We start from the raw sequence: 10294 nt of genomic DNA, 5'->3' as shown, positions 1-10294 counted from the left end.
CGTGATAGAGCCACATCAACTGGTTGCCTCCCACATGACCCGATCAGGGCCGGGGACGAACTGCAACCGAGGCACATGCCCTTAATCGGAATCGAACCCACGACTCATTGGTCCTGAGCCAAACTGGCCAGGGCTAGAACCTTCATATTTTTCCTTCAATCTTCTAATCCAGTGCTTCACACGTTTGGAAAAAAAAAAAGTTAAATAACCTTCCTGCCTCACTCATCAATGTACCAGGGGTGGGATAAGGCAGTATATTCGCTAAAAGATATTTTATTGGTTTTATGATGTCTTTCATTTCACTATATAGTTTTAAGAAAAAAATAGTCAGGAATACAAGAGCCAAGAACTCAGAAATTCAATACATAAATACATTCTTCCACCACAAAAGCTTTCTCACCCCTTTAAGGTTTTCTCATCTCCACTATAAGCAGTTTCTTTAATGCTGTTGGGTACCCTCTGTGGGCAAAGCTGGGCTGGGACAAGCTGCCCAGCTATGCCAGGAAGAGTCTATCCACAAATGGAAGTTTTCTTCTCACCTCTAGAATCCCCTGGGCTTCCTGGGCTGACTCAGGAGTTCATATGCAGCCTGGATCTCCAGGAAGTGCCTCTGAGCCTCTTCTGTCTGGTGCCGGTTGTGGTCAGGGTGCCAGATCTTCACTAGCTCCCGGTATCTCTGATGTATTTCTTCATTTGTTGCCCCCTCTAAGAGACCCAAAACCTTAGGGAAACAGAAGCTGACAAATTAGAATCCCATAAGTTGTCAGGGTACCTGGGTCTTTCTCTGTTCCCTTCTGACATCGGGCTGTAATATCTCTGAGACTGGCTCCTACTTGACCATGAAAAAGGCCTAGATTACAGCCTCACATTAGAATTAGAAACATGGACAAGCTCTGCATCTTATGGCAAAAACCAGAATTTGCCTTTAATCACAGCTGCCCATTTTCCAACCTGGAACTTCACGTCCCTCACAAGATCTCCTCCTTGCAAGAGAATAAACATGTTGTCCACCAAACAAGAATGTCCATCGCAGCTTTATTCAGAATAGTCCCATACCGGAACCCAAATGGAGTGGCTACATAAATTCAGGTATATGCACATAATGGGATACTATATTCAACAAGAAAACAAGCAATTTACAATTGTGTACAACAATATGAGTAAATCTCACAGACACAATGTTGAATGAAAGCAGACTCAAAAGGGTACATGCTGAATGATTCCACTTATATGAAGTTCAAGAACAGACAATACTAATCTATGGTAACAGAAGTCAGAATAGAGGTTAACTCCAAGGAAAAGAGTATAGTTTGGGAAGGGGCACAAGGGGATATCCTTAGGGATGGAAATATTCCATACCTTGACTTGAACGGTGGTTACATAGGTGTATATATAAAATTAGTATACTTTATATGTTATACCTCAATAAAAAGAAATAAAATACAAATTTTTCCCCACTCACTGTTAGAGCCTCTGCACCTTCACCCATTGCACAGACACCAAAAGAAGCCAGGACACCCTTCTGGGGCCTGACCTAGCAGGCATGAAATCAGGGCTTCCACATAAAGGGCACTAGCTCCAATAAGGCTTAGGCTAACTCCCAGACAGGAATGAAAGGAAAGAATGCCTTACCTGGTAAGCCAGCTGACGCTTCTCATCCTGAAAACTGCTAACAAACTCATAGAGCTTCTCCCACTCCTGGAAGTAGCCACTGCCGAAGCCAGGATCCCCCACCAGCAGCCTCCAGACACGATAAGGCAGAAGGAGGACAGACTCCATGAGGCGGCCAAGGAGGGGGAAGAAGTTGAACCAGTTCAAGAAGGAGCCAAGGGTCTCTGCCACAAAGCTGAGGGTGGCAGCTGTGTTGCAGAGGGCGCTGTATGCTAGCGGGCCCGTGAAAGCAAGGTAAGCTAAGCCTAGGCGGTAGAGCCGCACACTGAGTGTCTCTGACCCAACTGAAGATTTGTAGCGGCGATGCTTCTGGGCTGAGATGCTGGCTGCCAAGCTGATGGGCAGAATAGCTATGGGGCGGCCATAGAAGATAGGGGAAGTAAGAAATGCCACCCCTAGAGTGTTCTTAAAGTCTGAGGTTTGGTTGCCAACAGCAGCCACTAGCAAGACTCCTAAGCCAACTGCCAGTGGGAGTCCCACAATATAGAAACTGGCCATGAAAGAAAGGCTAATGAGAGCCACAAGGCCAAAATAGATGCCCACTATTATCTGGGTGGCAAAGCGAATGGGACTCAAAGGGGGTGTCCCCACTCGTGAACTCTGTCTTTGTCCTTGGGCTCTATTGGCCTGAGCTACAAAGCTTGGGAGCTTCCAGAACTCCCAGAGCCAGCCCAGCCCACCACCCCCTAGGGTAAGCATCCAGAGCAGTGCATGGCTGTCCCTGCCCAGGTACAGGTGGTGGAGCCCAGCAGGGCCCCCTATAGCCCAGAGGACATAGGTCACCAGGAGCCCCTTGGCCATCCTTTAGGGAAAGGGTCTCAGAACAAGTCCAGTGGCACCTGACATTTCTCAGAGTGCAGAAACTTGAGGTCCTCTGAGAATCATGGCCATCATAGCCACAGAGTTATCCTTAGACCCTAGGAGATGGGAAAAAAAGCAGCCTTAAGACTATATCCAGATCCCAACACAGTAACCATTTCTCTTTCCACTGATAGAGTCCAGATCTTCCTGAGTGTCCCTGAAATGCTGGTTCATTCTATATCCTTTGGTCTAGCACTTCATGTCTATTTTTTACAACGATTCCAAACTTAGGAGAGAATAGAGCTTTTAAATGCTTTGAGTTGAGCAACTGAGAACTCAGCACAGGTACAAAAAAATCACAAGCTTGAATTTTAGACCTCCCCTCAGACCATTGACCTGGAAATGACTCAATGGAGTGGAGTGAATAGCATGCCCTTCTAAAGTTCCTACACATTTTGAAGGTTCCTATCCCCCAATTCAACTCCGACGACTATGGCTGCCCTCAGACATTTGGCCAAGGTTTTAGCAATTCTCCAGCCTTCCCAGCTCTCCAGGCCATGAAATCTTCCCACAGGTCAAATTTGAAAAAGGTCCTGAATTCCCTTCACTTAAACAGCTCTGGAAAACTACATTTTGACCTAGACCCTGGCACCCCACAATTCAACCACCTCCTGCCAGGGCCGACTTGGAAAGTCTCTCCAAAGTAGCCATGAGTCCCCAGAATATCAAGCCAGATGCCAAAGTGTGCCAGGTCTCCCCTCTACTAGAATGGGCCACGTGACCGACAGTTCCTGCTAGTCTGAAGATGAGCGGCCATACCTGGGTACCCCGGCTCCCAGGTGCATCAGACCAGTCATTTCCTTGGACCACAGAGTCAAAATGGCCCCTCTCACTCCGCTCCCACTTCCATCCAAATGGACTTTGCCTTTTTCTGTTTGCTGTGTCACGGAAGTCGTGTCGTTGGGGCCAGGCCCCTCCCCGAGGCCCTTCCGGCCCCCTCTGGATCACCAGTCAGCCTCGAGCACCCCTGACCCGCCCTCTCGGATCAAGTCAGTTTAAGGTTTTCTGGGCGTATCCTGCCTCACCAGGCTCAAAGGGGCGGGAAAAGTGCCCCACTCCAGGTCTAGCGCTCCAGCACCGCGGCACCGAGGCACCGCGGCCGCCAGGTGGCGCTGCCGCTTACAAAAGGGCCGGGCGGGTCCCCCGACTCACCTTGTCCAGTAGCCCCGGCAAAAAGCCCAAGGCAGTTCCCTTCAACGCAAAAATAGGGAGGAAGGCAGCCTAAAATAGGCCCTAAATCGCCCCTTTCCACCCCTATACATGGGAGGGTGACTTTTCTCTCACCTCAGGCTGCACTCTCCCCTCTCCCTACTTGTCCTTCAAGACTACCTTGGATGACTCCACTTCCAATTCTTCTACAGCAGCGACACCCACGGACAGGCTGTCTGCCGAGAGGGACCCCCACACACACACACACACACAGGAGTTTGCCTTACTGCTCCGTTCCAGGCGTGCCAGTCAAGGGGGCACTATATCTAGACCTGTGCCTGAGACATGAGTAGCCTCTCGATCCAGCAGGAGCCCCAAGTTGGCGTATCCTACCAGCTATTGCAATAGGGAGAACCAGTAGCAAAAAGAAGTAGAGGGTGAGGGGCGTCCCACCAGGAGAACAAGGTCGCAACTAGAGAGTAGGCTGCCTTCCTCCCACCTCGATTCTGTGATGGAGCTGGGATCAAAGATGCCTTCATTTTAGTAGCATGGGCTCCAATCTTGGTTCTGCTATGTGACCTTGGCCAAGTCACACTGCTTCGGGGGGTTGTTTCCTTCTCTGTACCGGAAAGGCTTGGCACCCCAAGGTCTCCCAGCCTTGAGTTGGGCAAGGGCTGGGGCTTGTGAGCCTCACCTCCCTGCAGTTGGCAGAGTGTTTCTGTTCCCTCCTCACTCCCAGCTCCCTCAGTCCTTATCCCCGCCGGGGGAGGGAAGGCGGCGCTCCATACAGCTTTAGAACGCATTGAGGGGCCACGGTTGAGAGGGGCCCCAAGGCGGCGCGGAAGCTGCCTGCTGGAGTTAGGGACGGACCTGGGCGCTGAATAATGAATGAGACTTAATTGGGCCGGCACTGCGCGTCGAAGCGCTAAGCTCAGCAAACAGCTCAGTTGGCGGCGACCGCCGCTGCACAAACAAACTAGCTCCGGGCGCAGAGAAAGGGGCGGAGAAGGCAGTGGCGGGAGGGGGAGGAAAGGGGCAGGCTGCTCCGGCCCCTAGGCGCGGAGGAAACCAGAAGTGCAGAGCTGCTCTGTCCTCCCTGAGAGGAGACCCAGGACTCGAGCTCAGGAAGCTGGGACTGGAGAGGGAATGAAGCGGATTGTGCAGTGGGAGCCAGGGGCCCCAGGGCGACCTGAGCGCGAGGAAAGGTGGAGAAACGAGTGGAGGGTGGAGGAGAAAGGGAGAAGTGAGAGAGGAAAGGAGAACCGGGGAAGGGGCTGCGGCAGGGCGGGGGCGGGGGCGGGGATGGGGGTGGGAGAAGAGCTGTTACTGAGAGGAAAGGGAAGAGCGATGTAGGAACAAGCCAAGGGAGGCGCCAGGGACCGGCAGGAGAAGAATTGGAGAAGAGTCAAGGAGAGGGATGGGAGGTGACCGGAATGAGAACGAGAGGGCGGCGGGGCGGGCGGGAGGCGCCGCTGCCTCTACCTCGGCCCGCCGCGCTCCCGCCCTAGCGCTCTCTCCAGTCGCCCGCACTCACTTTGTCACAATTACAGGGCCGTCACTCGGCCCGGATTGTTTTCCCCAAATTGTTGTTCTATAAACTGGCGCGGGGTGGGGAGTCGGGGGATCCGACAAGCTGAAGTGGGAGCAAGGGTCTGAGCTGCGCCGCGGGTGTGGTGGTGTATTTACCCACAAGCGGACCCGGGGCAGGCAGGTGAATTCAGAGGCCCACGCAGGAATTCTGGCTGCTGCCCAGCCTCGTCGCTGATCCCGCTTTTAACCTTCCTGGTCATTCTTAGCCGCACTGCCTCGGTTTTCCCAACAGAACTGCGAGGATTGCGGGGCAGGGGCAGTGGAGGCAATTGTAGGTTGGGGCCTAAACCTCTCTGCTCACCCCGTTCTTTTTTGTTCTTCACTATCCGGGTCATGGGGAGGGAGGCGTCTATCTCAGTTCAGCCCCTCTAAATGGCTGGATTCCCACCCCCTGCCCGGCCCCGCCCTCCAGCCCGGGGTACCCCGCCGCTCGGTGCCCCATGTCACTTTGCTGTCTCTCAATTCCACAAACATCTGTTGCGCGCCCACAGTGAGCCAGAGCCGCGCCAGTCCCACTCCATCCTCCCCGCCTACCCCGCCACCTCCAACTCTCCCCCGCCACCCGCCCCTTCTCGGTCCGGCCAGCATGTCGGCTTCGTGACAGCCACCGCCGAAACCCAGGCCCCGCGGGAGCGGCCACAGAAGAGCCGCCGCATGGCTGGCTCCGGCACCGGCCTCCCTGGCGGCTCCAGGGGCAACGGAGGGTAGCGGCCGCTGAAGCGAGACCGGAGCCGGCCCGCAGAGTTGGCAGAGCTGGGCAAGGGAGGAGGGGAGCCCTGGGTGGGCTTGTGTTCCGGTCTCTAAGGCCTGTCCTTTGACTGCCCTGGGGTTCGCCGGGGCCGGACCCTGCCTCCTGACTCCACGTGCCTGGGACGCGGTTGGCTCCCGGAGCCCCCTCCCCCCGTCAGTCCGCGTGATTTACACCCGGCTCCGCTCAGCGGCCGCTTCCCAATCAGGAATATCGACCCCGGGCGGGGCCCCCGGGCCGCATCGATCCCTCTAAGGCTCGGGATTTAAAAATGTCAAATTTGCCTTTTCCAGGAGGGCGGAGGGGGCGAGGGCCTGAAGAAGGGCGGCTTGGAGGGGGGCGGACAGCGGGGCATCGACCAGGCGCCTGTGCCCTGAATGAGAAGCGACCTAGCCGTGGCCCTGGCACTGCCTGCCCATCCTTGGGTTGCAGTAGCCTCTGGATGGAAGCAGAAAGGAAGCCCTACTCCCTCTCTTTATCCCAGTGGGCCTCACTGTTGCCCTGGGGTATTCCTAGAGGAAGAAGCCCCAGAAGAATATCGAGAGACTCTCCAAATGAAAGGAGACAAATTTGGAAAAGATCCCTAAATGTGGAGACATGTAGACACAAGGAGGAGGGCTGTAGGAACAAATATATAAAGGGTCCCTGCTGTAAGGAAGAGCAGGGCAAAGGGAAGGTGGCTGAAAGACACACTGAACAAAACAGGGGACCAAAGATTTAGAATCACCCCAAATCTCTGCCCTGTAAACCCAGGAGATTCAGAGTCGGGTAGAGGAATCAACCTTTCAGTGTGTTTGGGAGTGGAGGGAAAATGGAGACAAAGTCAGGTGATGAAAGTTGTTAGGGAGAAGAAGTAGAATATGATTAGTATTATCTTCCCAAGGTGTCAACTGGTAACTGGATCTGAGATCCAAAGGTAAGAATCCCAGGGGCCACTAGCCCAGGCCCAAAGAGGTGGGCTTTCTTGGAGGTCTGATGGTCTGCCTCTTCCCTTCCTGAGATCCACTTCCTCCTCTTTGATCACTGCTGGCCTGGGGAAGCCAGATATGGTTGAGATTATACATCATATTAGAGACTGTATATGTGATGGAGATTGTGTGTGGACTATGGAAAACTGGTAGTAACCACTTCCTTCCCAGGACTCAGCAACTGGGTCTCCAGACTTTGGAGGGGGGCGGGGATATCCACTACTTTCAGGAAGCTTGGGAAAAGAATGATGTGTTTGGGGTGGAGGTGATGGAAGGGAGCAGTTGTCCAGACCAGCATTCTCACAGGTAACATCTATCCCCCCATCCCTAGTAGCACACCTCAGCTGTCAGGGTGCACACTATTTCCTACAGAACTGAAGAGAGCTGACAGCAAGTGGTGGTGGGGGGGGGGGGCAGAGAAGCAGGGAGACGCAGCAGCTCATCCTCTGACAGTGGCAGCTTACACCTCCACTGACACACACAGTCACTGCCCCCACACACGCCATCCACACCCATCAATCCCTGTCACACACTACCTCTATGTGCGCAGACACGCACAATTCCTTCCAGGTCAGGCAAAAGCTCCTATTCCTCTGTCTACACGCTTTCTTGGCATCTCAGACCTTAAATCGCCTAATCTGAAGAGAGGGCTTAAGTACCTGTCCCCGCTCCCCAAATTCTGCAACCAGGGCCAGCCCCAATAGCTAAGAGGCCAAGCTCAAAGAAGTCAAGTACCAGGGTCGAGATGAAGAACCGGGAACTGACCAGGAGGTGGGGCTGTTAAATACCTCCCTTACTCTCTCTCTCGCCTGCCACAGGCCTCTTCCTGGCACGTCCACTCGCGGCCCGCCTGGCCCGCCGTCCGCCTGTCAGTCGAGTAATGAATGCGCGCTCTGGGCCCCGAGCCCCCCCGGAGTCGTTCATCACTGCCAGCGCCGCCCACCTCTCTGCCTCTAGCTGCGAGGGTTAAGCGGTCTTGGCGGCGAGAGCCCCTCTCCCCCCACCTCGACCACTAATTGTCAGATTGAGATGTTGATTTGTCAGCTGGAAGCTAGAGCCAAAGAATCCGCAGTAAAAACCCGTACTCCTTGAACTTCCTCTCGGTTCCATTCGGGCTCGCTCAGCCTTGGAGCTTTTCCGGATTTGATGTGAATGGGTTGGATTTCACTTAAGTGATGGGGGATAGAATCGTAGTATCATTCTATTCCGATAGAGGCGCACCAGGCTACAGACCCTTTTTACCTAAGGGGGCTCGTCCTGGGCGCAGTACCACTTGTACAAACTGGAAACCCTGGGTCTTTGGTCCCCTAGACTCCCAGCAGTGGGCATCTGGGCCACCAGCCTCTCGTCTCCTGCAACTACAGTCTCTGCTTCCTCACTGGAAGCCTCCAGGCAGCCATTCCCCAGCCCACCTTCAGGGAACCCCCGGGGCCATATCCTGCCCTCTCTCTTCCAGGTGCCTTGGGTCTCTCTCAGCCCTTCGTTCTCCCGCAGGAGGCGCCGTGTCGCAGCTCTGCCCTAAGCGCCTAGGCTGCAGTCCCAGCCCCGCCCTTTCCCCAGCCCGGGTCCTGGAGCTCCCCCGGCGGCCAGCTGAGTGACGGGCGGCAGGCGATTATGCAGAGCGGGGAGCGGGGTGCGCCGCGGGCGGCAGCGCTGACCCTTCACATTTCCGATCCGCCGGGACCCTCATCCATCCGAAGCTGCTCTTTGTCTGGCCGCCTAATTGCCGGCGGACAGGATGGATGGTGGGACCGACAGCCGCGGAATCCCTAATAAAGGCCGCGGCCGCCGGGGAGGGAGCGCGAGAAGGAGGGGGAGCAAGGAGGAAGGGAAGGGAAGAGGTGGGAGGAAGCACCCGGCCGCGCCCGCCGAAACAGAGCCGCTACGCACCGCACACACACGAGACAGTCTGGCCTGGGGTGCAAGACCAGAAGTCCCGGGTCGACCCGGATCCGGGCGCGGTGAATGTGGGGCTCGTTAAGTCTCCTGCTTGTTGGAGAAGAGAAAAAAACTAGGGGCCCTGGGCAGAAAGAGCAACCAAGGGCCGGTGTCGCTTAGGCGAGCCCTCGGGGCTTTGGGCACGGCTCTGCCTCCTGGGCTCCGGGCCCTCACCAGCCAGCACTCCTCCCTCGGCTCCCTGCACAACCCCTCTTCTGCTCACCTGTCGGTCTCCCTGCGCGGGATCCAGAATCTTGGCGGAGAAATGAGGGGTCTGACAGCTGTCTGAGCAGCCGCTCTCCACATTTCATTAACAAGGCTGCAGTGGGAGCACGGTAGGGACGACTGGGTCGCAAAAAGAGGTGGAGAGGAAGGTTGGGGCGAGGAGCTGCACCTAACCAGGGGTCAAGGGCTGCGGAAACAAGTCAGCAGCGCGCTGTGTCCTGACAGACACCTTGGACACCATCTCTACTTGCTCCGTGTGGAGCCAGGAGCCTGTCCTAGGCACTGTGGGCGCTGACATGGTCCTTTGAACCTAAAGCTGCATGGAGCTGCGGTTCCAGGGGCTCTTGGGCAGATGAGTGAAAGCCCCTAGGCCGGGCGGTGCACTTGCCCTCTCCCCGGTGGCTGAGGCCTATCGACCTTCTGGGGAACGGGGCAAAGTGTGTGCAGGCTCTAGGGCCATGACTTTTTTCCCACTGGTTGTAGGAAGAGAGCAGTCTTCAGCCCTCTTGACCATTTCTCCTCCCTTTCACCTCCTGAGCACATTTTTCTCCCGTTGACTTCATTTCCTTCTCCCTAGACTTTTCCCTTCCCTCTGAACAGCTCTTCTTTGCCACTAACGTCCACCGACATCTGTTAGCTAGAACTTGAACACCTATTGGACGTCAGTCAGTATAGAACTTGTAGTTGGAAATGGGGGCCACGCTGAGCCAAGTACCTACCCTGTTGGCTTCACGCACAGGTCTCCCCGTGACAGATGTTCAAATCTCGCTCCCCACTCCTGTCCTGCTTCTCTCACCCTTCCACTGCCTTGGGTGCCTTTTCTCTCCTCCAGGGCATTGAGAAGGAAGCCAGGAGATTAGAACTCTAGTTTCACAGCTGCCACTTACAGGGTGGTCTAGGACAAGCCATTTTTCCTTTCTGAGCCCCACTTTCTTCATCTGTAAAGTGGAGACAAATAGCTACCTCTCAGGGTGCTGTAAGGATGCAATCAGAACTTGCATGTAAAAGCCCTAACATACGGTATTTCCTCTTTCCATGCTGTCAGGTGAGTGAAGTTCCTTTCTCTTCATATAAAGGGTCTGATACCAGGCAACCCAGGTTACTTCCAATCCTGTGTCACCTTAGATGTGGAAGCTGAAAGTGA

General features: G+C 55.0%; 1 protein-coding gene across 1 annotated transcript; it reads right to left on the bottom strand.

Moving 5' to 3' along the window:
* Nucleotides 1-421: 421 nt before the first annotated feature.
* On the bottom strand, nucleotides 422-2588 carry DNAJC22 (DnaJ heat shock protein family (Hsp40) member C22). The gene is made up of 2 exons (XM_036253189.1): nucleotides 1633-2588; nucleotides 422-721 (listed from the first exon to the last, which is right to left on the bottom strand). Exons 1-2 carry the CDS (start codon nucleotides 2470-2472, stop codon nucleotides 542-544), a joined length of 1020 nt encoding a protein of 339 aa, XP_036109082.1. The 5' UTR covers nucleotides 2473-2588; the 3' UTR covers nucleotides 422-541.
* Nucleotides 2589-10294: the final 7706 nt, after the last annotated feature.

Source organism: Molossus molossus, unplaced genomic scaffold, assembly GCF_014108415.1.
Source record: "Molossus molossus isolate mMolMol1 unplaced genomic scaffold, mMolMol1.p scaffold_m16_p_10, whole genome shotgun sequence".
In the NCBI taxonomy this organism is placed as follows: Eukaryota; Metazoa; Chordata; class Mammalia; order Chiroptera; family Molossidae; genus Molossus; species Molossus molossus.
This window is presented reverse-complemented; position numbering and strand designations above follow the sequence as displayed.